This window comes from Penicillium roqueforti (assembly GCF_015533775.1).
Source record: "Penicillium roqueforti strain LCP96 04111 chromosome Unknown scaffold_02, whole genome shotgun sequence".
In the NCBI taxonomy this organism is placed as follows: Eukaryota; Fungi; Ascomycota; class Eurotiomycetes; order Eurotiales; family Aspergillaceae; genus Penicillium; species Penicillium roqueforti.
In genome coordinates, this window is record NW_024067566.1 from 2,153,906 (window position 1) to 2,176,809 (window position 22,904).

At 50.3% G+C, this 22,904-nt stretch overlaps 8 protein-coding genes across 8 annotated transcripts; 3 read left to right on the top strand and 5 right to left on the bottom strand.

The window, feature by feature from the left end:
• Window positions 1-1,876: 1,876 nt before the first annotated feature.
• Window positions 1,877-3,598, bottom strand: LCP9604111_2288 (uncharacterized protein; the record flags this gene model as incomplete). Its single annotated transcript, XM_039069748.1, has 1 exon — window positions 1,877-3,598. One exon carries the CDS (start codon window positions 3,596-3,598, stop codon window positions 1,877-1,879), a length of 1,722 nt encoding a protein of 573 aa, XP_038932415.1.
• A 501-nt stretch (window positions 3,599-4,099) lies between these two features.
• LCP9604111_2289 (Rab geranylgeranyltransferase subunit beta BET2) lies at window positions 4,100-5,323 on the bottom strand (the record flags this gene model as incomplete). Its single annotated transcript, XM_039069749.1, has 5 exons — window positions 4,100-4,142; window positions 4,199-4,323; window positions 4,375-4,823; window positions 4,884-5,169; window positions 5,225-5,323. 5 exons carry the CDS (start codon window positions 5,321-5,323, stop codon window positions 4,100-4,102), a joined length of 1,002 nt encoding a protein of 333 aa, XP_038932416.1.
• Window positions 5,324-7,835: 2,512 nt separating this feature from the next.
• On the top strand, window positions 7,836-9,924 carry LCP9604111_2290 (uncharacterized protein; the record flags this gene model as incomplete). Its single annotated transcript, XM_039069751.1, has 2 exons — window positions 7,836-8,364; window positions 8,417-9,924. The coding sequence occupies 2 exons, from the start codon at window positions 7,836-7,838 to the stop codon at window positions 9,922-9,924; spliced, it is 2,037 nt and encodes a 678-aa protein (XP_038932417.1).
• A 944-nt stretch (window positions 9,925-10,868) lies between these two features.
• Window positions 10,869-11,627, bottom strand: LCP9604111_2291 (ribosome biogenesis protein RRS1; the record flags this gene model as incomplete). The annotated part of the gene is made up of 2 exons (XM_039069752.1): window positions 10,869-11,475; window positions 11,563-11,627. 2 exons carry the CDS (start codon window positions 11,625-11,627, stop codon window positions 10,869-10,871), a joined length of 672 nt encoding a protein of 223 aa, XP_038932418.1.
• Window positions 11,628-11,897: 270 nt separating this feature from the next.
• On the top strand, window positions 11,898-13,464 carry LCP9604111_2292 (mitochondrial 37S ribosomal protein mS29; the record flags this gene model as incomplete). The annotated part of the gene is made up of 2 exons (XM_039069753.1): window positions 11,898-12,543; window positions 12,602-13,464. 2 exons carry the CDS (start codon window positions 11,898-11,900, stop codon window positions 13,462-13,464), a joined length of 1,509 nt encoding a protein of 502 aa, XP_038932419.1.
• A 287-nt stretch (window positions 13,465-13,751) lies between these two features.
• LCP9604111_2293 (aldo/keto reductase) lies at window positions 13,752-15,184 on the bottom strand (the record flags this gene model as incomplete). Its single annotated transcript, XM_039069754.1, has 5 exons — window positions 13,752-14,335; window positions 14,419-14,557; window positions 14,632-14,854; window positions 14,923-15,009; window positions 15,066-15,184. The coding sequence occupies 5 exons, from the start codon at window positions 15,182-15,184 to the stop codon at window positions 13,752-13,754; spliced, it is 1,152 nt and encodes a 383-aa protein (XP_038932420.1).
• Window positions 15,185-15,500: 316 nt separating this feature from the next.
• LCP9604111_2294 (uncharacterized protein) lies at window positions 15,501-18,353 on the bottom strand (the record flags this gene model as incomplete). Its single annotated transcript, XM_039069755.1, has 1 exon — window positions 15,501-18,353. One exon carries the CDS (start codon window positions 18,351-18,353, stop codon window positions 15,501-15,503), a length of 2,853 nt encoding a protein of 950 aa, XP_038932421.1.
• Window positions 18,354-19,097: 744 nt separating this feature from the next.
• On the top strand, window positions 19,098-22,548 carry LCP9604111_2295 (uncharacterized protein; the record flags this gene model as incomplete). Its single annotated transcript, XM_039069756.1, has 2 exons — window positions 19,098-19,364; window positions 19,414-22,548. 2 exons carry the CDS (start codon window positions 19,098-19,100, stop codon window positions 22,546-22,548), a joined length of 3,402 nt encoding a protein of 1,133 aa, XP_038932422.1.
• Window positions 22,549-22,904: the final 356 nt, after the last annotated feature.

A 22,904-nucleotide genomic window follows, 5' to 3' on the forward strand; every position in this document is an offset into this window, starting at 1 on the left:
CGGGAGACAGAACGAGTGAAGAAGAAAGAAAGAAGAAGAGAGATAAAGGGGGGGAGGGGGTATTTATACCTTCCCAATGGCTTAAGGCAACGGGGTAATGGGGTTGGTGACGATTTTTGACCAAAAGGGAAGGCACCTGACCAGGTACCTGACTAGGCAGCTCCAGGCAGCGGTCTCTGGACCCTTTCATCACTTCAGACTGTATAGCATCAATGGTAGCTCCTTTCTCTATCTTCCCATTGCTCTTTCAGGCGACCTGCACACTGATATTCACTCCAGTATCCGTATAATCATAGAGAAGCCCACTCCTCCAGCCATAAAGCCCATTATCATCACCCTCAGTCTCTCAAGATCTCTCATCCCTCTCCCCATCTATGGTCCCCGAAGCTGACACATTACCATCAAGCCTGATCAACTTACCCAGGTGATCCACCTATCTCCTCGTAGCCTCTGAGAAACAGTAAGGTAACTCAACGCAGGGTTTAAGACTCAACTACTAGCTGTCACTGGTTTTGCCGAGTGAGCGATGTTCACGTTCACGTTCATGTTCACTTAACATGGCTACATCCCCTAGATCCAGAACAAGAATAATACATATAGTCTTTACAGAGGAATATGTCTATAAGGAAAGGATGGTATTGGTACAGCTTTCACGTACAATAGCTGTTGTTAGTCTAATCGAGTCAAGTTGCGACCACTTTCTCCTTTCGTCTTCTGACCAGGGAGTGTGGTGACAGACAGTGCAAGTGACGAGATACCAGGGCGACAAAATGCGATTGGTCGCTGTAGACGTGTTTGGTTCCAGTCATCACAACAAGCAATGGAGAGAAGCTGAAGGCCAGCTCCACTTGTTCTCAGCGAGCCGTCATTCAGAGGCGAGGAATAGCCGGGGCAGCTCGTATCAGATGTGGGTAAAGTAGATTTAATTTGCTAGACCTGGCCATAATGGGCCACATTATCATACCTTCCCAGCACTCGTTCGTTTCCCGTATTAAAGTACAAGAAGAGCAACATATTAAAATGCACCTAGATGATAGAGGGTACTGTATGTAGGAAACACGAGACGTAGATGTACTCGAAGAACATATCAAACGGATATCTCCAAAGGTAGAGACGTCAGAAGTGATGAAACACTGGTAGTGGATCGGTTGTTTTCAGCTGCTGCTTGTTGCAGATGATTTGAATGATCTGTATACCATTGCCCTCGTCAAACAGATGTTGCTGGAGCGGCGATGGAGTAATCGATTTGCAGCAAGGTTATACCATAGCCTGCTTGCTATTTCAAAGTCTTCGCCCGATTCCAGGGTTACACGCTTCGACGACATCTAGGTTTTCAAAGACTCGACTATATTGAGCTTGAGTCCAGTAGTTATGCATGATCATTATGAATAATGAGAACATGGAGTTGGCGAGTGTTCATCATAGATGTGTCGGTAAGCTTGGAAAGGCCTGTCTGTACATGGAGGTACAGAAAAAGTCGTTCGGGCAGCTCTAGGACTTTACGAAGAGGACACCTAAGAAGAATTGTCGAGATCTATACATGCTACATGGTACGAAAAACGTTTTTGATAGACATTTCATATTGATACTGGCTAATCATAACATTGTACAGCATATCAAACGGCCCATCAAGGATGGGAAATACAAATGGACACCCATGGATAATCACAATTGTTTGGAAATAGCAATTAGGCTGGGTGTCAATAAGTCCGGGTCGTCGGGCAAGCGCAAATCATGGTCAAGCTACCATTGTCACTGTCTGGGGTTTCGGTCACATCTTCGGTCATTTCGGAGCATTTCATATCATCACTGTATCGCAGGGTTGACCAGCAGATTGCATCTGGGATAGATCAACAGGGTCATGAGATCATGACATTTAGTTCGCATCGGTAGTCAAATAGTATCCAGAAAAGAGGTGCCCGTCTTCTGGGATGGTTTCTTCGGATGGAACTGTCTGGTCAATTGAAAGCCAGCCATTCTGAGCAGTATGCTCCTCTTCATACTGGCTGTCATAGAAAGGGTGCTTCGAGGGGGCTTGCAGGGGGTTGGAGCGATACGCAGCCTTGTCAAAGCCGTCGTATTCACCAAGATCAGGAAGGCATGGTGGGTCGAATCCAAAGTCATCAAGGAAATTGCGTTTAGCAAATGGGGAGTGCCAACTGTGGGGGCCAATTCGGCCTTGGGGGTTCGGAATAGGCTCAATGTTCTCTTTGTCAACGGAGGTGTGTCCAATTCTCAAGGCATGACTACCGGTGTTCGTCTTTCCGTTCAAAACAAGGCGAGTGGGGGTCAAGGTGTCAAACTGCGTTCTGAATCCCGGGTCCGGGTAGGATGATTTGCTATCCTCTTCTTCCTTTTCCTGATCAACAAAAATGCCGAAGCCACCTTTGGGCCGCTTGCCAAAGGTGTTGACAGTAAGACCAAACTCTTCATCATCGCCAACATAAGAGTGAGTACGGTCCGCTGCACGGCGCGAGCGACGGAGAAAGCTTTGTTCTTCTTTGGCCTCCCCTTCCATGTTCTTGCGGCCTTTGTCGGCTTTCTGTCTTTTTCTGTCCACAGCACGGGGCACGTTGGGGTCGGCTTTGGTTAGACGAGTACTCCTGGTACGAGCGATGCCTCGTCTGGGAACTGGAGTCTCTCCCTTCAGTGGGCTGTATTCCTCCACGTTACCCGTGATAATACGCTCCTTCAACAGACCTCCGTGTGGGGAAAAGACCTGTTCGGTTGGCTCCACGAGCGAAGAAGTACGTTCCATCATCTTCAAGACAGCACCATCCTTCTTCTGGTTGCGTCGGCGACGCATCTGCAGCGTGGCGGAATCAAAAAGATCCATACCTGGCCACAGAACTCCCTTGAGTCTTGCGATTTCTTCGGCCCGAGTCTTGTCCATCTCAGGGTTGCCCGATGCCTGTATTTGATCACCAGAATCGATAAAAGGATCAGGGGTATCTTTGCTAGCAACCCATGTTCTCTCCAAGGGGTCCGGTTTGTATCGGCGCTGTATCGGTGTCACGGGCAAAGCCAATGATCGATTTTCATCAGCTGGTCCAGAAGCATCGACCGGCTGCAACCCGTCTGACTTTGTGCCATTCGAGGATCGCATCGAGCGGAGGATGGGACCCGTTCGAGATTTCACATTGCTGTTTGCCATAGGCAAAGGGGTTGGCGTAATGGGCGGGATGGTTGTCTCCGCATGTTGCTGTTTGTCATTGTGAGAATCAGCCAAGCGAGGGTCGAGGCAATCGGAAACTGGGGTAGTTGTGATTGTAGTAGTACTGGAGCCCTCAGACTCGACATTGGGTGCTCGGTTACTTGTATGTTTAGCGGCGGAAGCCAATGCGTCGTCCGACTTTCTTTTTTTCCGAACTTCTTTGCTGGCCATGCGAGCAGACAGCTGCTTCGCGTAGCCATTGGCGTCAAACCAATCGTCGTATTGCTTGAGAAGCTCGATCGCGTTAGGATCGTCGGTGCGAAGCTTGAGTTTGAAGTGGCTGGCCAGATGAGCCTTGGAGGCAGCATGGGTCAACAAGTGAGAGACATCGCTGAAATGGGGCTGCCCAGGACAGATGCTACACATGAGGATAGTCTCAGCCATGATCCAAGGCCCCGAAGGAGGCAACAACTAAACAGATAGAACGAGATGCAACTGGAAAGGGCAAAAACAACCAAACTGTCGAAGCCAAAGCAGGTGTGAATGAAGCTGGCGAAGGAGCGATGGAAGAGGACGAGAGACCGTTATAAGCACGTGCACAAGGCGGACGGTCGTGCCTGTCTTCATTATCAATAAGCTATTGATATTCGAGGAAGGTGCGTATTGTTGGGTCGCGGGTAAGTCACGGGACGTCATTGATACCTCAAAACAACTTTCATTCATCTTGTCATCATTATCTTAAGGTACACAATGGGTATGTGCCACGATGTCTTAACAGCTCTTGGGCCATTGTAGGGGGGTATGAAGCGGAATAAGTCAACGTGGTCATTATTCTCCCCCCGCATTGTATCCCAAAGTCCATAGGGCAAAGAACGATGGGTTATTAGATTGCGGGAGGTTTCAATATGGATCGATCATTGATCCATCTATCAATCAACTGATGAACTACCCGGCAAGGCATTTGGTGGTGATTGACTTAGGCATGCAACTGTTGATTCAAGTTAGCAAATCATACGATAGAATATTAGATACTCCATAGCTCACTAAACAGCATCTATTTCTTCGAGGCCATCGAATTTCAATAAACTCAGCCCTGCAAGGCTGAAATGCGTATGATACACATCCACCATATTTCCCGGTCGATCAGCAAAGCCACCAGCATCGGGGTCCTACGTAATGGTTAGCAAGAGACTACAAGACACAATAGGCAATTAACCAACCTGGCATTGTAGGACAAATGCGGCAAGCTTATCGCCATCGATCCAGTGCAGACGGTCGATCATGGCAAGGCTTGATCCTACCCACCAGCTATAGCAGGCATCTGCAAGCTTCTCTGGTCGACCATTGAAACCACCGCTTTCGATCTGGCGCTCACTGAGCCAAGCTCCGAGTCGATCCTTATTCACCAAGTCTAAGCGACCAGCGATGGCCAACGCGCCAATGCAGGTGAATACCTGACCAGCGTGGGACTCGGCACCGGGGCGAATGCCATAAGCTCCATCCAAGTTCTCACAACTTTGAATGTGAGCAACGGCTTTGGGGACATCGACTAGGTCCATCAGACGCAACAGTGACAAGGCATTGAGGGCACCATATAAGAATCGGGTATCTGTTTCGCCCCACTGGTCTCCCATGAAGGAGCCATCTGCATTTTGTAGGTTTGCAATGACTGTAAGTAATAGTTTAGTAAACCATCCTTGATATCAGTAAGTATAAGGGAATTCTGTACAAGACCCAACTTTCTCCTTGCCGCCTCGACCCCGCTTCTCAAGTTCATCCACAGCATCAATGGTTACGAGGATCTGAACGGCAGAGACAGTATATAACATATGGGCATCATGACCCGGGGCAGCACCGAAGCCTCCATTCTCATTTTGGCATGAAAGGACAAAGTCGATGGTCTCATCTCGAGGTAAGGTATCCGGATGACCTAGGATATGCAGGGCTGTAAGACCCCAATATACACCGTTTAGTCGTAGGTGCTCGGTCAGCCAATATTCCAGCTCATCTTTCCGCTGTGTCGGTCAATCATCACCATTCACCCAACATTTTCTTTCAAGGAGCACGCACAGTGTCCAGGTTCTTGATGTAAGTAACATGCTTTGAGGTGTGTAGTTCAGAGTCTGCGGGGCTGACCCCGGCTCTACCAGGGCCCGATACTAGGGCCATGTCTTGGAATGATGGAGGTGGCTGATTAGAGGGGGGACACTGATTGGATAGTGGATGTGCAGGTTAGTAGATCGAAGGATCTGAGAGCTTGTGAAATTATTAATGTTCTTAGTAGAAGGCGGTGAAGTTGTCAGCTAGATCCTTTATGCACGACACTGTGCACAAAACGTGGCTTGACTTTTTGATGGAAGAAGAAGAAAGCGGTTAGTGGGATTCAAAGATTATTTTTGGAATACTTGGCCCGTGACCGCTCACGTGAAAGTCACGTGCGATGGGTCTCGGTTAATAATAACTATCTTATCGATTGTATAACTACTCCTGACAAGCCCTAAAAGGTTGTTATGTTGTACATTCTGCCACTATATAATCAACACTGATTGGTAGAAACCCAATCATATCCACTCAGCATGCCCTGTGCACCACGCTCAAAGCACTGTCATCCCCGAGGCGCTAGTTTGACATCTCCAGCCATGTTTCAGATTGGATGGAACCTCAAATGAGAGGAATGCGAAAGCGAGGGCGGTGTGTCAGAGAACCTTGTGAGCCAGGAATAGGTAATAGGAATTGTATCCAAGGGTGTCGAAGTATAACTAATGGAAATTGTGCGGGTATAGTTATTGCATGCAGATTAATATCAAACACAATCTATTTTTTCTCTCTAGCGCCCCGGAGTATTATCAGCGTTGTAGCTCCGAGTCTTCCCATGTTATACAAAGTTTGGTGAACAACGCAGACGGACCTCGGGAAACCTCTCTGTTTCTAAAAATGTCTCTAAAACAGGAATTGAGCCATGGCCTGAGTCTTCATCGGTAAGCGGGAATATGGGTTCCAAGGTTCGACCCGAGACCCAGGCTACTATATTAATTTATAAAAGTGGACGCGGCACTTCGGACACGGACACGTTTGTGCATTAATTTAGCTCTTACCCCTGATATACAACGGGGTTGTGAAATAGATATAGAGTATTAATGGCTGATTACCTTGAATGCTATAGATAGACTATTTGGCCCTGTATGTATATTTGTACGCTTCTATAGTAACCATAAACAACCCCAATCCCAACCGTGGATATTCCGGCAAGGAAAATCAGGTACTGTTTTATTGCACTGTAACTGGCTCGCCGATTTACCAATGACAGGCCACATCCACTGTAACGTAAGGCAACACATTCCGTGGCTCTGACCTACAAAAGTGGAGAGCTCTGATCATTCGTGTACTCTGGATGGAGTACAGCCCACTATCGTATCGAGTACATTCGAACTAAGCAAATAGAATCTCATGCCGTAAAGCTCCAGTGTCTTGGGTTTGGAGGTGACGCGAATGTCAATTGAGTAATTATTATTCATGGAAGTTAAGATATTTATGATGCTTATCCACCGTCACACTCGGATCATCGCAAGGTGTTGGGTCTAAGTGACGTTTCGCCCTTCAGGGGGGATCAGATAGGAATTAATATTCCCCTCTTTTTTTCATAGAATTGTTTGTTGTATGTTGTAGATGTTGCAGTAAGAAGATTATATGGAAATGTTTCAAGTCAATATAATTGTGATAATTCCAATTTTAATTCTCAAATCATAACTAATTCTTATACTAATACCTAATAACTATCTCTGATATGATCTAATAATTATGACTTCTATAATACTAGCGCGGCTGGTCTGATAGTCTCTGCTCGGACTAGTGTACCGCTAAGTCTATTAGGAGAAACTTGGACTTTGGCGACTTTTTTTTGTTTACAATTCTGCAATTCCTCACCTTTCACATCTCCGACTTCGACAACTCCTACATAATACATACATCATACCCTGGGATCACTAATTGTTTCTTTTGACTTTGATCCACACGACTCCTATCTCGCCCCTTCCCTGCCGATCCCTTGAACTTCGAAGCGCCCAAAAAGAGGGGGAAAACGTGAACTCGCACTGAACAAGCCCCCGTCTCTCAAAACGTGGAGATATCGGTGGGAATAATCGAACCCATAATATGAGGCTTTTGGTGAGTGATCAACGGACAATCAGGACCCGTCCATTGTTTCTACCATCTCCTTCCTAGCCTTGGCTGTCAACAAAGGGTCGAGGTGTGGCTTCTTTTAACTCGGGCTTTGCCTGCATATGTCACCTGCGGTCTCACCTCTTGTCTTCTTTTTTGACTCTTCTGTTTCCTCTCACTTGTCTCTGATTTTGCGCTGACCCTATAACTGGCGCTCCAGATCCCGCATCCTCGATACTTCGTTTAATCCCATACTACTTTCGTCATTACACTGGACGTTCAGGTAGACAACATTGCCTATCTCCTAGTACTCCTCAGCTTGGAATCCCCTTCGCGCCCCCCACTACACGGCCAGACCTCGATCATTGATCCCCGTACAAATCTCTCAGTCGCATGCCTGACGTCGGCTTTAAAGCTGGCCAAGTACACATCTAGCAGCCCAAGGATCAATTCATCTGAAGCTCCACCAATTCTTGACCCCCAAGCCTTCACCATCCTGGATCGGGTCTAATTGCCGCCCAACATGTCGAAGCGAATGTCCACAGTGCCCAACCTCGATCTGAGCTCGTGCAAGACCGACTCGAAGAAGGATAAAGCCTCATCGCCTGTGACGCCATGTGACCGTAGTTCAGACGGACCAAGCCCCTTAACACCGCGTTCGCCCAAGTCTACATCGAGCTCTCCACTCTTCAAAGGCGCAACAATTCGCCCTGTCGCGCAGGACTCCGACAATAAGGCAACCAGCCCTATTCTCCCACATACTCCTGGCATAGAGCCTCCGACACCCGGATTCACAGCGATTCCTCAACATTTCCCTTCTCCCAAAGACTCAAGGCATACGCGCGATGCCTCGAAATCATTTTTCGGCAACCTCAAAGCACCGAAACCATCCCACAAGTCACAACATTCAGATAGCTCGGAGAACTCCACCGAACATCCCAAGAGTAGAGGCAGCTCCAGAGAACGGAAGATGCCAATGGCTTCCAAACAGTACGAGTCAACGCCTGACCTTCTAGGGGCACCTGCCCGTACGAATGGAACCGAAAGGACTAGTGAGTTCCCCTCGCGACTTATGTGTAGATCATATCTAACAAAAGATTACAGACGGACTCTCAGGCCAAAATGATTCGCAGCAAACAGGCGCCAAGAAAGTCGGTACGGATTTAGAGTCCACCGCGCCGAAGAAAAACAAACAACGATTTGCAAACCTTTTGACCCGATCTCGCTCTATTCGAGTTGACGACTCCTCCGGACCCAGACCACCCCGCCGGCGCCCCTCTACTGGTCTTGCGAAACTCGAAGAGTTCAGTCAAGGCGCAACGACGACCGCGAATCCACCCCGTTGCGCGACTGCGCGACCCGAACGTGGAGGCTTGCAGCCTCCCGAGCGCCAAGCCGACACCACCTCTTTGCGAAAAGAGCGTAGCCACGGTAATATGGTCGCGTCGGGTTCGTTGAGTCAAGTTTCCGGCGCCTCGGCTGCCATTTTCAACAATCTGAAGTCTTCATCAAGCGGCACTGCAGATCGTATTGGCAAGGCCGGGAAAGGATTCTTTAGCAAGATCACCCGTAGCGGCAGCACGAATGAGAGAGATATGATCACCGATGATTCGTACACGTGCTCAGTGATCAACCTACCGCTCATTGAGCAGGCGAGAAAGACTCGCATTGCGAAGAAGCTCGAAGACTGCCGAGACAAGACCGAGTTCTGGATGCCTGCCTTGCCATACCGCTCAATTGATTATCTAAACTTCAAGGGTTGCGAGGAAGAGGGCCTTTACCGTGTTCCCGGTAGTGGCAGGGAGGTCAAGCACTGGCAAAGAAGATTTGACACAGAACTCGACATCGATCTCTTCGAAGCCCCTAATCTATATGACATTAATACGGTCGGATCCCTCTTCAAAGCTTGGCTTCGTGAGCTTCCAGATGAGCTTTTCCCCAAGTCAACGCAAACGATGATTGCTATGAAGTGCGAAGGTGCCAAGACCGCACCACAGCTACTCAAAGACGAGCTCTCCAAGTTACCGCCTTACCATTACTATCTCCTCTTCGCCATCACCTGCCACCTCAACCTCCTTCACTCGTACGTGGACCAGAACAAAATGGACTACCGCAACTTGTGCATCTGCTTCCAGCCCTGCATGAAGATCGACGCATTCTGTTTCCAATTCTTAGTATGTGACTGGAAGAACTGCTGGCAGGGTTGCTGGACCGAGAAGGAATACCTTGAACTTGAGAAAAAGATGGACGAGCGCGACCTGCGAGTCTCAGAAGAGCAGGAGGCCGCCAAGGCGAAGGAGCGGGCCTCTGGCAGCCACGAACGCGCAGTCTCGTCTTCCAGCAGCAGCGCTGGGGAAGAAGCTCGTCAGCCTCTTCGTCAGCCCTTGCGCCAGCCTGCTCGTGAAACATCCCGTGAACCATCTCGTGAGCCACCCCGCCCAGAAACTGCTCGCCCCGAAACCGCTCGCCCAGCAATGGCTCGCCCAGAAATTGTTCGCCCATCCACTGCTCGCACCCGAAAGGCCCCGCCGAAGAATATCGAGACGGGACACACCCGGAGCATCTCCCAGCTTCCCGAGCTTGGCCCGCCGCTCTCTCCTATCAAAATTTAAATGCGAAAGACGTCTTTCTTGGCATAGATATGTCTCAGATGAAAACAGCTTCACGTCGTTATCTACCTTTTATGACCTGCTTCCAATTTGGCTGGCCCATTTTCCTTTCTATCTGCAGGACCAGATAGGATTGGACAAGTTGTTTCAGAATGGAACTACCTTCCACCACCACTTTTCCCTCTCCCCATACTTCCGATACAATACCTCCATCGCCTACTAACCGTATGATTGATGGATATCCCCATTCCCATTTGGTCTCATATAGGGATCAGATGTTCTACAATATTCCCCTTTGATGTGTACATCTTTTGCTCTCTTGGCATTTTCTCTGAAATTGGCGAATGGCCGGCCGTTTCGTTTACTCGTGCTATACTGCTTGACTCGCATTGTTTCTCCCTCCTTTTTTGCTGTCTCTTGTCTATTTGGAAGCGCAGCAAATCTCATTCCATGCTTTGCTTGATATTGCAACATCTCCAGATTCCCCTCTGCGGTTGACATTGATTTCCATCATCGCTATTTGCTCCATGCCCGTTTGCTTCGTTTTGAAATGGGGTCTACATTTACATTTTGCTCATTTTTGTTTAAATTATGTATCTAGCGTTTCCTTTCGAGGATTGTACAATAGAGAAAGCGGGAAGGCTCACTGTTCGGTTCGAGCAAGATCATTTCTGGTACAATAATCCCCATAGCCTCACACAGATAATCAAAAATATTGAGCTATCTAGTAAAGGCCATCGCAAATATCGACAGATGCAATAAGAGTGCTTTTGGTGAATCACGGTAGGTCCACAATATATGAAGAATCCCATTCGACTCCCAACCCCAACGCCAGAGATGTAAAACGAATCAAGACAGGATAGCCAGAGGCCATAAAATAAGCGTGAAAAAGAAAAGAAAAGAGCACGGAAGAACCCGATATAACCAGCTCAATCAATGACACCCTCTCACTTCGCACGAGCAGGGTTCGACCTCTTCTCATTCGACCGCTGCTTGCGCTCATTACGCTTAATACGGTCCTTGCGCTCAGTCCGCGACATACCGCGAATGTTACTTCCCTCGGCATTAGCCTCGCCCTCTTTCTTCCACTTCTTCATATCAACCTCAACAAGCCATTGGTTCTCGTCGTCCTTGTTCTTGCCCTTGTAACCCCAGCGCGGCACCCACTCGCCCGAAGCCTCGTCGTATTGCAGCTTCTTGCGGCGCTCCTTGTCCTGGCCCGCAGCACCGGGCTGCTGGCTGTACTTGCCGATGCCCTTCTTGCGGGCGAACAGCTCCCATTTCGTGGGTGCCTTGGGGACGGGCACCGGCTTGTGGCGAGGGAGGTGGATGTTCGGCGCTGGCAGGGTGAGAAGAACGCCGTCGGAGACGGAGGTCTTGATCTCGCAAGTTGTCAGGAGCTGGTTGAGCAGGACTTGGACGCCGTCGCGGGCTGTTGCTTTCAGCGAGTCGTTCAGGGTTTGGTCTGCGGGGAGCTCCAATGGGTTGGGGTCATTGACGAGCAGGTGGCCCAGGTCGAATGTGTAGGGGGTGGGCTTTGAGACGGTGATTGGCCTGGGCATGGACGTTAGTTTCTATATTTTTCTTCGTTTTCTCTTCTTGGCTTTTTGGTCGTGTATGCGGTTCGGAAGGAGTTCTTACAGTCTCTCGGTCTTGGAACCAGCCGCAGACTTGGGCGCGGAGTTCGCCATCTCGATATCAGACATAGCAATACTGTAGTATTGGTAGACTGTTGATGTTCAAAGGTTGGTATCAGCCCGAAGAAAAAAAAAGTTGGTTATCAGATACAGCCGCTTTTGCTTTTCTGCCATGACTAAGGCTTCCCGACCGCCTTTCCTTCTCAGGGCGGGCGGATTTCGCATCAAATTATTGACCGAAGTGTTAACTGCTGTTGTTCTCTCAACTCAATTCCCACCCACTTCTCCATCTCAGCACCGGTTGTCCCCTCACTGGCTGCGCCGGTGTGACTGACAACAATGGCCTCCTCGTGGTGCTGGAATTGCCTCTCGAGGCTTCGCCCGACACCGCGAGCACTCCTCCCGCCGTCCGCAACGCCCCGGATTTCGAGCGCCTCCTTCCACTCCACTGCCGTGCACTATGCCCTGCCGGCCAAGAAGAAGGGAGCTAGCTTGACCTCCATGAAGCACAGACAGTCAACCAGCTTGAGAAGGAAGAAGAAGAAGGTCGCTGACCGCGGCGGACGCCCCCCAGCCGTGGGTGAGCGCAAGGCCTTGCGGAAACGCATTGTCCTGAGCAACCCCAATGCCCTTGAGATTGAGGGCATGCTGGAGCTGTCCCCGGAGACTATGGTTGATTCCCGTCTCCGTGGTACCGTCCTGGGATTGCCTGTGCCGATGATCGATCAATTGAGAGCAGTGCAAGCCTTCAAGCCCAAACAGGGCTGGTCGATATTCCGCCGGCCTGGAACAGTCCTTCGACGTGATACCATTGAGATGGGTCGTTTGTTTGAGCAGATTTCTGGGGATGCCGATGAGGCCCAGAAGGGCAAGGTTGTCAAGAAAATTGTTACTGGTATGAAGGGATCTGGCAAGACCGTGCACTTGCTGCAGGCTATGGCCATGGGCTTCTTGAAGAAGTGGGCTGTTATCACTATTCCCGATGGTATGTGTATTTGCTGTGTATATTCAATTTTGCAGCTGCTGACCTGTCACTCTTGCAGCCCGAGATCTTGTGTCCGGTGAATTCGCCTACGCCGCTATCGAAGATAGCAACCCGCTGAAGTATGTCCAGCCTACTGCAACCTCGGCTCTGTTGACTCGCACCGTCGATGCCAACCGGGAGCTCTTGGCTAGCCTGAAGGTTTCCCAGAAACACCCGAGTCTGAAGATGCTGAAGCCTTCCTCGACCCTTGAAGACCTCGCCAAGCTTGGATTCACTGATCCTGCTGTCGCCTGGCGGGTCTTCCAGGCCCTTTGGACTGAGCTTACTGCTACTGCCCCCGCCGCAGGATTGGAGAAGGACTTCCAGCCCCGTCCTCCTATGCTTGTTACCGTGGATGGTTTGGCCCACTGGATGACCGAGAGTGCCTACCGCTCCGCTGAACACAAGCCGATCCATGCGCACGACCTCATTTTCGTCCACCACTTCCTCTCATTGCTGAAGGAGGGTGAATCCCTGAAGAATGGCGGTCTCCTCCTTTACGCCACCTCATGCTCGAACAACCCCAACCCCGAGGGTCTCAAAATTGCTCTGGACCGCTTGGCCGCCCGTCAGGCCGGTATCAGTGCCTCCTCGCCGGAATTCCCGCAACTACCAGCCTACAGCGATGCCGATCCTCGCGTCGTGGACTTCTTCCACCCCGCAGAGAAGGCTGTCAGCCCACTCGAGTTGCAGACGCTGGGCGGCCTCACTCGCGACGAGGCTCGTGGTTTCATGGAGTACTTTGCCCGCAGCGGCCTGCTGCGTGAGATCATCAATGACCAGTGGGTGAGCGAGAAGTGGAGCTTGTCTGGCGGCGGTATCATCGGCGAGCTGGAGAAGTTCGGCCGTCGTGTTCGCGCCACTGCTTCTGTCTCGAAATAAGGTTTCTATCTTGCATTTCTTTCTCTTGTCTTATCTCCGGCTTTCAGATTTGTGTTTCACGTTTACAACTGTATATCGGATCCTGGGGTTTTCCTTGTGTGTTCTTTGCCCATGTATTTTACAAATCTCACTTGGTCCGCTTGTGTCTGTATGCATATAATGGATTTGTTTTGGAAAAGTTTTATATTCTTCGTCTCTTGCACCTACACGATAACGAAAGACTAATCCGAACAGTAGAGACTCGACGTTGAATCGATCCTCTAGTTCACATCCAATCCAGCAACACCTCACGCATCCAACTTCTTCGGCCTAGGCGCACGTACCAAATCAGGATAATCAAACTTAGCCGCCACATTCAGGAAAGACGAATTAGCCGGGTGCGCCTCCTTACGCACATCATCCCCACGACACAAAAAGTTCATCGGGAAGCCAACATCAAACTCATAAGCCCCCTCAATCTCCGCCAAATCCTCATCCGACAAATCAACCCCAAGCCCCTCAATATTACCCAACAAATGCTCAACCGTACGCCCGCCCACAATCGGCACCACGTACGGCGCCTTGCGCATCACATACGCCAACGCAACGCTGGTCAAAGCAGTTCCACGCCGACCCGCAACAGCCTCCAACACCTTCGACACCGCAACATCCTGCTCCGTCACTGGATTCTGTCGTCCGGGGTTCCCGCTGCGGGCGATCTCTTCCCGCTGCGCGGTTGTTTTGAATGCGCCGCCGCCGAGAGAGGCCCAGGGTGCGAGGCCCATGCCTTCGGACGCGGCCATGGGGATAATGTCTCGCTCGAAATCGCGCGTTGCGGCGTTCCACTTACCCTGGTAGACGGAGAAGGGGCGGAGGCCGTGATCGCGTGCGTCTGTGGTTTTGGTTTTGGTTAATTTGGCCTTGGACTTGGTTTGGAGGAGTAGTGGTAATAGCCAGCTGTAATGTAAAACTTACATTGATTCGCCTTGCTCACGATCCATGCGGGGGTATCGCTGATACCCAAGTATAGAACCTTCCCGGCTAAGACCAGCTGGTTGAGGGAGGTCATGACCTCCTCGATGGAAGTGCTGAAATCCCACCAGTGGACGTAGAGCTATATATACGGAAGTTGTTGGTTAGTATAGTCTCGGTGAGTAAGTAAGCCGGAAGAAGCGAGCAGCCACGTACTAGATCGATATACTCCGTCCGCAATTTCTTCAGACTCGCTTCGACAGACAGCTTCAGACTCTTGGCATTATTGCCGACGAAGTTCGCCTGGATCTCAGACTTGTTGTGCGTGCGGTAGGGCGAGGTATACTTTGTCGCGAGGACGATTTGGTCGCGCACGCCGCGGGCTTCCATCCACTCACCGAGCCATTTTTCGGATTCTTCGGCTTGGTAGTTGTTGGCTCTTTGGATTTTGTTAGTGATTAGATCCTTTGGGAATATTCAAGACAGATTGATTGGTAATATGCATACGTGTCGATGAAGTTACCTCCGTTCTCGTAGTATGTATCCAGGATCTTGAAAGAGGTCTCTTTGTTGCATTCGCCGAGGCGTTCTTTCCTGTTTTAGTGTAAGTTATATTGTGTTTGGATATATAAGGTAGGTATTCTACGTACCAGCCATCGCCGAAGTTCATCGCTCCCAGGCATAGTGGGCTTACTTTGACGCCGGCAGTGGGCGCTAACAGCCGGTAGCGGCCGAGATGGGACTTTGGGGTGGCAGCTGGGGCAAACATGATGGAAAGGGGGATTCAGGGTAATTTAGTATAGAATTAAGGATTGAAGATCAAGAGACTCAGGAGAATCTCTTTCCTTTGTAGCCGAAGTCATTATATGCGGGGTTGAATGTGCTAATAATCCGGTGGTTGCATCGAGGTGTAGCATGATGCCTTTAATTCCTAAGTCCGGCCAAAGCAGGATTTGGGGGGAAGGGGGGGGGGGATTTAGGGTTAACTCCGGTTTTATGCAATAAATGCTACTTGTTTACTCTCTCGCATGTTGAAGTAATGAAATAAGCCCTCGTTCTATTTATAGCTCAGATCCCGTAGAACTTCAACTGGACACTATATACGGGGCTATCCCTGTCCCATCTTCAGAATACTCCTCCTCAGTCGCCTCCTCAGTCGCCTCGTCAGTCTCGGATTCCGGGTCATCGAGATCGTAGAATTGGTCATATATATCATCCACAATCTCTCGGTACTCCATCAAATAGTCATCAAGTTCTGAATCGCCCTCTCCGAGAACACCACCCCAAGTTTCCTGCTTTGGGGGAATCACCACTGGACCTGGTGTCCAATCAGCATTCCTATTATCCTGAGTAGCATCGTCAACAGACACAGATCTAGCCTTCCCCTTATCAATAGAAGGAGCAACCCCCCTGCCTTGGCATCGAGGGCACTCGCAGTTCTTTCCAAAAAGCTGCACGGCATGCATATTGAGATCGAGGTTTTCGCCGACGGGATCAGCGATCCTATAACGTTGATAGGGAATTCTGATTTCTTCCCCGGCTTTGATATCCTTGTTCGCCCAGATCACTACGCGGTTGGGGACCTTGTCATCGTATCCCCACAGTGCGTTCTCGAAAGGGCGACAGGAATGATTGAACATGCTTAACCCGGGAAAGAGGTAGAAGTTTCCAAACGATGGCTCCATTGCCGAGATGTCTTCTTTTTTCTCTCTCATTCTACTCTGTAGAGTTGGGTGCAGTACAGGTTTGGGACCATCACGGTCCTTGAACGTTGGGTTTGCACCTCGTCGCGTATGTTCCCAGGGTACAGCATTGACTAGCAACTTCCGCAGCACCGTCTGAATAACCCAAGTATCGAAGGAGAGGTCGCTGAATATGTCCACTCCAAGGTTGGAGAGGATATCAAAAGGTACCTGGATATTCCCGGCCAGAGTAAAAGGGAACCAGCTGTCCCTCCAGGGCTCGTTCGTATCGGTACCTGCCTCGAGAACGAGGAGTTCGTTGATCTCATGCGCGAGAAGATTAGGGTCCTCTTGGCGGCGATGGAGCGTAAGTTCAAGCACACTCTTCAAGAGTAGACTCAAAATAGTCCCGTGGCGTTCATTGGTGTGGGTGAAATACTGCGATCCGCCCCATGCCACTTTATTTGGTCGCATGGCATCGTGCAACCATCCCCAATCGAGACCGCAGAATTCTTTGAAATGGTATGTTTCGCGCGCAATATCCAAGCAATGAGGAGCCACTCCGTCTGATATTGCATCATTGGGAAAACAGAACAGCAGACCGCCCCTAGTAGCTCTGGAGTAACCTACATCCACACATTTACATATTATGTCAAGGCACGCGCAATCATCCGGGTGTTTCCGTCCGGAAAGAGGTGCCGGGTTACGAATGGAGTTCCAGTTGTGCTCGATATGCCGAACCAAGTCAGGGTTAATCACGGCTTGACAGTTGTCACATCGTGGGGCATGGAGAGGGTCTTCACTTTCATCGTCAAGCAGCCTGTTGGGGATGAGATTTCCGCGAATAACTGGTTCCTCGTAGTGAATCATGGTTCCTGCTTTGATGTTTGCAGTGGCAAAGACCCCTAAACCATTGAAGGAATTGTCCTCTCTGAGGGTGGGCTGCACCTGGCATGTCCGTTGGAAAGACTTCCCCGCATTGCCACTGACCGTGAAGATATTTGCATTGAGTGCATTGATAAAATATGGTGCCTCGCGTCTCACGTCTGCTTGGTCGTATGGATATCTATCGGCGCCTGAAATCCATCCGCGGCTCCACTCATGTCCATAAAGGGATGGATGAAGCGCTGACGGATTATCTCTTCTGTGCTCGATCCCCGCTCTCACAGGAGCGCTCACTGTCATCCTTTTCTTAGGAACTGACATATCGCGGTATGACAGGGGTCTTTGGAGTTGACCCTTCATATGGTCTTCGAAATCATCCCAGCAATTCAGTGCTGCGAGGCTGAGACTGGTGATGCTGTGAAGGGCGTTCCTCAGAGTTGGGATGAAATAGTTGATACCGTTTGCCTTCCTCATTTGCAGGACCTCCCTTGTCATTGGGACTCCCTTGATCTTCAATTCTACCATCAGGTGCTGCTGGATGGCGTCCCAAACACGGGTATACATTCCTGGCCGCTTGTTCCTTTGGGTTGCTGTCGTCAACACTTCGCAGAGAAGCTCTCCGCGATAGGCGTCTCCAATGGCGAGATCGAAATAGCCCAGCAGATAATGACAATAAGCACGGCTGTTCCAGTAAGTTGGATTGTACGGGCTGAGTTTAATTGCTGCTGTGTACATTTCGAGTGCAGACATATCTGTTCTCGTGGCAGGGCTCACTACAGCTCTTGGCTCACGATAGATACCCCAATGACTCAGGTTGCTTTGTCTCAAGACCCCAAAGCGCTCATCACATTCGTATTCCCATAGACGGCGTTGTAGGTCTGTCTTTCTCCCATCTGTGCTTAGACCCCTTAATGTCAGTTCATCGGTGAGTGTATCTTTCGTCCAAAGACCCGGATCTCTGACGTTCAGCCCGTGTACAAAAGCCCTTTGCTCCAATGCATCTAGCCCCTGCACGCCGTTGTAGGTCTCATCTAAGCCCTCCGCGGTGAACCGGGCTCGTGCATCATCACGCGAGATCGGCAGAATTGGATTGCTCATCAGGTGTTCATAGACATTGTGAGCCAACGCATGCATTACCGATTCTTCTTCTTCGGTTGCTCGTGTATAAGGTCGATTCGCATGTGCCTTCCATGCACGTCCGAGGGATTCATCTGGCTGCTGCCAAAATCGACGGGCAAGAAACGCGTTGTCTTCAGTCAACGCCGGGGCTAGCGGCGCTCGATTGAAAAGATCCGGCCGCTTTGGAAACGAGGGTGGATGGACAATGTCTCCACCTGGGTAGACCTCGTATAATCGTTTCCTCGGATCCATCTTGATACCTTGGTGGATCCAGAATAGACAATCGTTCTAGGGATGGGTATGTGAACGTGGAAAGAGTATGGCAGGTCTCAGGATTTCGATTTCCTTGGGCCACATGAGACTGTGAGTCCAACACAGACCATGTAGTTGCCATGGGAGTATGAATGTCAGATTAGTATCATACTTGCCGCAGATCATGGCTGAAGGAATCCCCATATCAAAGGGTCGGGAGACAAAGAAAGAGGATGGTTTATTTTTGGAGAGAACGCCGATTGAGGGTATATTTCAACAAAGAACAGTGAAAAACACGTGTTCTTTTGGAATAAACTTGCTTTCGCAACAAAGGAAGATAACAGGTCCCTTGAATAACTTCATATCACCAATATGCCTCGGAGGTACTTGAAATCCACTCTACTTTTAGCGGGAAAACCGCCAAGTATACTCCGTACTAGAGATAGCAAAACAAAGGATGAGATGCGACTATGGGATTTTCTGGAAGGCTTGTAATCCTAGGCCTCCAAGCCCTTGGATGCATTCCAATATATACATGTATATATGCCCAACGGGCAGTGCGCGGTCGTAGTTAAGAAGTTGCACTGGAAGTCTCGTGGGGGTGACGACCCCGTGCTGACCCCAACCCCAACCCAACACGAGGATCAACACAGCCCTGGAGGAATCCTTCGGCACCTTGAAAAGACCGGACTCTTGAAATATTCTCATGTCTTGTCTTTCTAAAGTGCTCTGATTCATCTTACCATGCACGGACAGTCTGGTCCTCCCTCACAGCCAGAATGGCGACTTCCTCCGCGTCTCTCCTCGCCGTCGCAACCAGGGCCTCCTCCGCCTCCACGTCCCCCGGTTGCTTCATATGCACCAGCTGTTCAATATTCGCCGGCTGCTCCATATTCGCCAGCCAACTATGGACCGATTTCAAATCCACAGAGACTGCCATCACCGAGTGCGGGTGCGGATACAACCACGTGGGGAGTGCGGTTCAACCAGAGCTCCGGCCCCCCATTGCCGGTAAGTCGAACGTTAGAATTTCAAAGTCGCATAACTAACAGTCGCATAGCCTCGACCTTCCAGTACAAATGAGCAACGGTACGCCTATGCGCAATCTCAGTCGTATCCATCTGTCGCAACTCCTTTTCACGGAATCCAACCCTCTCCCCCCCCACCTTCATATACAACACTACCACCACCACCATCTGGTGTTCCACAACCGCCGCCAAAAATCCCACAAGGCACTCAACATGTAGCGGGCCAACAAGGCGATCAGACGGGGCGAGCTCCACTGCTCGCCCAGGGCGCAGGAGCGGCTGCGATGTCTGGGTCTTACGAATTCCGCCCTGCGCCTACCCTCAATACAAATACTACATCTGTCAGCGCATCGGCTCTGGGCCCTGGAACTCCATCGGATTGGGAGCATTTTGGCCCAACCCCTGGGCACTTTGATGATGCAGCGTGGTTCCCACCTCGCAGGACGCCCTCTCTGCATCACGAAGGGTCTCAACCACCATCAAAGCTTCCGGACAATGTTCCCAACGTGTCTGTGGAAGACGAGTCGGACATTGTTGCTCGCCCGAGAACAGATACAAATCAAACGCTTCCAAGTATTGTCTCTGGGGTCACACAGTCGGGACAGGGTGGCTCAAATTCGCCCGTCAGTCCATGCACAACACATGGAATACCAACACCGCCCCAACTGGTCCGCACGGATACCACCAGCTCTGCCTTGTCTACAGGTGGACGTTCAGAAAGCATCGATGATGTAATAAATGCATGGGTTCGCCCATTATCGCCTGCGCATAAACCAGTTCAACCGGAACATCAAGGCCTCCCCGGCGCGTTCTACCAGACTAGCCCAGTAGAGCGCCCGCAGTCAACGCAAAACAGCTCGTCATTTTTCGACCATTTGCAGTCGGGCTCGAATGGTTCTGCGCAAGTGGTCGAAGGACCCAGAAGGGTGGCTACGCCAGTAAACCAAGACCCCTTCGAAGATCTGGACCCCTGGGCCAAATCATCGTTGGAAAGATATGTCGCCATGCTACGTAAGGAGGCAGTGGCTGACTTAGATGAAGAACGATATAAAATCTTCACGGCTTTTATGGCCAAAGAGACTAAGCTCCGGCAGATTCTCTATAATATTGAGCCTGAGCCTGAAAGTAAATCGCTGACTCTGCAAGCTCCTAATCCTGCCCCTCCTCAGCCGCTACCAACTTCCAATAAAGGCGAACCAGCTGTTGAGTCGGGACTGATACCCGTTGCGTCAGAAGAAATTCCTCCCTCGGCGGCAACGGCAACAGAGGATGAAGATCTCGATGATGTTGGCAGTGAGTACAGTTCAGGTGGTCGTCCTCTGCTCGTTAAGAAAGCGCAAGGAGGCTCGCAGGCTGTTCTGGGCTTACCTACTGCGCCCTCGGGCGCAGAGTCGAATCCCTCAAGACCCTTATCGATCATATCGATGGATACGCAGAAGCAAGTCTTGGAACCCTTGACTACGAACCCCCCGCGGCCTATATACACGCCATTCCAGTATACAGAGGGTCCCCAGCGAGGCTCGGACAACCTCACCTTTGCTCGCCCAGCATATCAAGGCTATTCTGACCTGCGGCAAGCAGCTGTCAGTGGGCGAGTCATGTCAAATGCACCAGCACCAGCACCTACATCTCGATCGAACTCAAATACTGCACTTGCTTCTTCCGCGCAGAAAGATCCCGACGAGACCTTTTTGGGTCTAATTCGTCACAAGAGCGTCGCTTATTCTAAACCGGCTGAGCGAAACTCTCCACCGGTTCCATTGCTGCCAGAAACTCTTCGTCAAGGCCGGTCGAGGGGCCTCGTGGAAGAATTACGCACCATATTACGGACACCCTTGGACAAACGGTCTGAAAGCTCATGGCACATCACGACTCGGGAAGAACTTGAAAAATTTCCTGATGATTTTTCGTACATCCGACGGACCGTTGATCAATGGGAGGAAACAGCACGAGCCAGACGGCAAAATCTGGAACACGAGCGCATGGCTCGTCAGGATGAATCTGAGCGGCACATCGATGATCTTTTCAATGGGAAAGAGATCGGGTATGCAGACATCAATACCTTGGAAGAAGAATTTCGGCAAAGCGAAGCTCGGGTCCAATTAGAGGAGGAACGACACGAAGTAGACGATTTCATGACACATGTGTTCAATCCTTTAGATGAAGGCCTAAAAAATGAGATTTCGGCACTTCGCAAGTCCTATGACTCTGCTCTCAATCAACTCGACCTTGATCAACAGAGCAAAGGTTCACCAAGCGAGCGAGGCAGCCCATCCGTGACCATGAAAATTGTCAACGACCTTCACAAAAAGCTTGAGATCCGATTCCAGAAACGTCTTGATATAGCCCTTGACTGTGAGCAACGACGGAAGAGGGCTGAGCGGCGACCACTTGTGGTCATGGGTGATATATCGGGTCTACAAAAACTAGACGGAGAGTTTGACCAAATGGAACGGCGAAACATTCTGGAAGCGTGCAAGGATCGTGATGATCGAGCCAACCGACTCATGGATTCCTTCGACGACGCAATCTTGCACGGGCTAGGTTTAAATCAGAGCCTCCTGGACGAGGTTGCGTCGAGAACAGCCCGACTAGATACCGCCACCTTCCGAGCCTCCGGTCTACCGCGCTCTGAAATTGGGCAGATTCTCAAATCCGCGGCAACCTTTGCGGCGTCGCTCGGAGCTGATTCGGAGGCCATCATCCGCAGCGCTGGGGTTGCAGACATGATCCTAAACGACGCCGACTATGGAGTCTCCGTCGCTGAAGCGCGTTATGCCAACTCAGATCCGGAGATTTTCCATCGGCTGGGGGCTGAGAAGATAAAAGAGGATGAGAAGATCCAGGGTGAAATGAATTCAAAGTTGCAGAGCATTCAAGAGGGGCCTGTGCAGATCGAGGCCACCATTCAACGTCTTCTCCTTGGCTTGCACAACGACCCACAAGCCGCTGCCCCTGTCTCTCCAGTTCAAGGCTTCTCCTCAACGAGCCCATCTGGGGAAGTGCCTCTACATCCTCCAAGTCTTCGCCCTTCGACTACTAGCCCGGGTCCATCTCCCAGTCCCGCGCCCGTGAGCCAAACTACGGATGAAGACTTGGAACATAAACAGAGGCTTCGCAGAGCATTAGAGGCAGCCAAGCAGCGCAACGCTGCCAGGGGCCATTGACCGAGTTGGGGGGCCGAATGGAACATCCACGACGCGACGAATTGTGATGAATTTCCTTGCGTTTCTAGCATACCATTTTATCTGTTTCCTTGTCCTGTCCTTCAAATGTTGTGTTTCTGCTGTCACGCATTTTTGGTTGATACCCACTTTATGCAACTAGTTAAATGAAGACTGCCCCATGACATTCATTCGTTCTTTCTCTAATCAATCAACCTCTGTATCCAAGATTGGTTCCGCTTACTCCAATCCTCGACCTCGTTCGCCTATTAGGATTAGTAGAATTCGAAAACAGATTACCCTTGAGACATTCATGCTTTCTTTCAAATCGTTGCCAGATTGCGCTAAACTTCATTCAG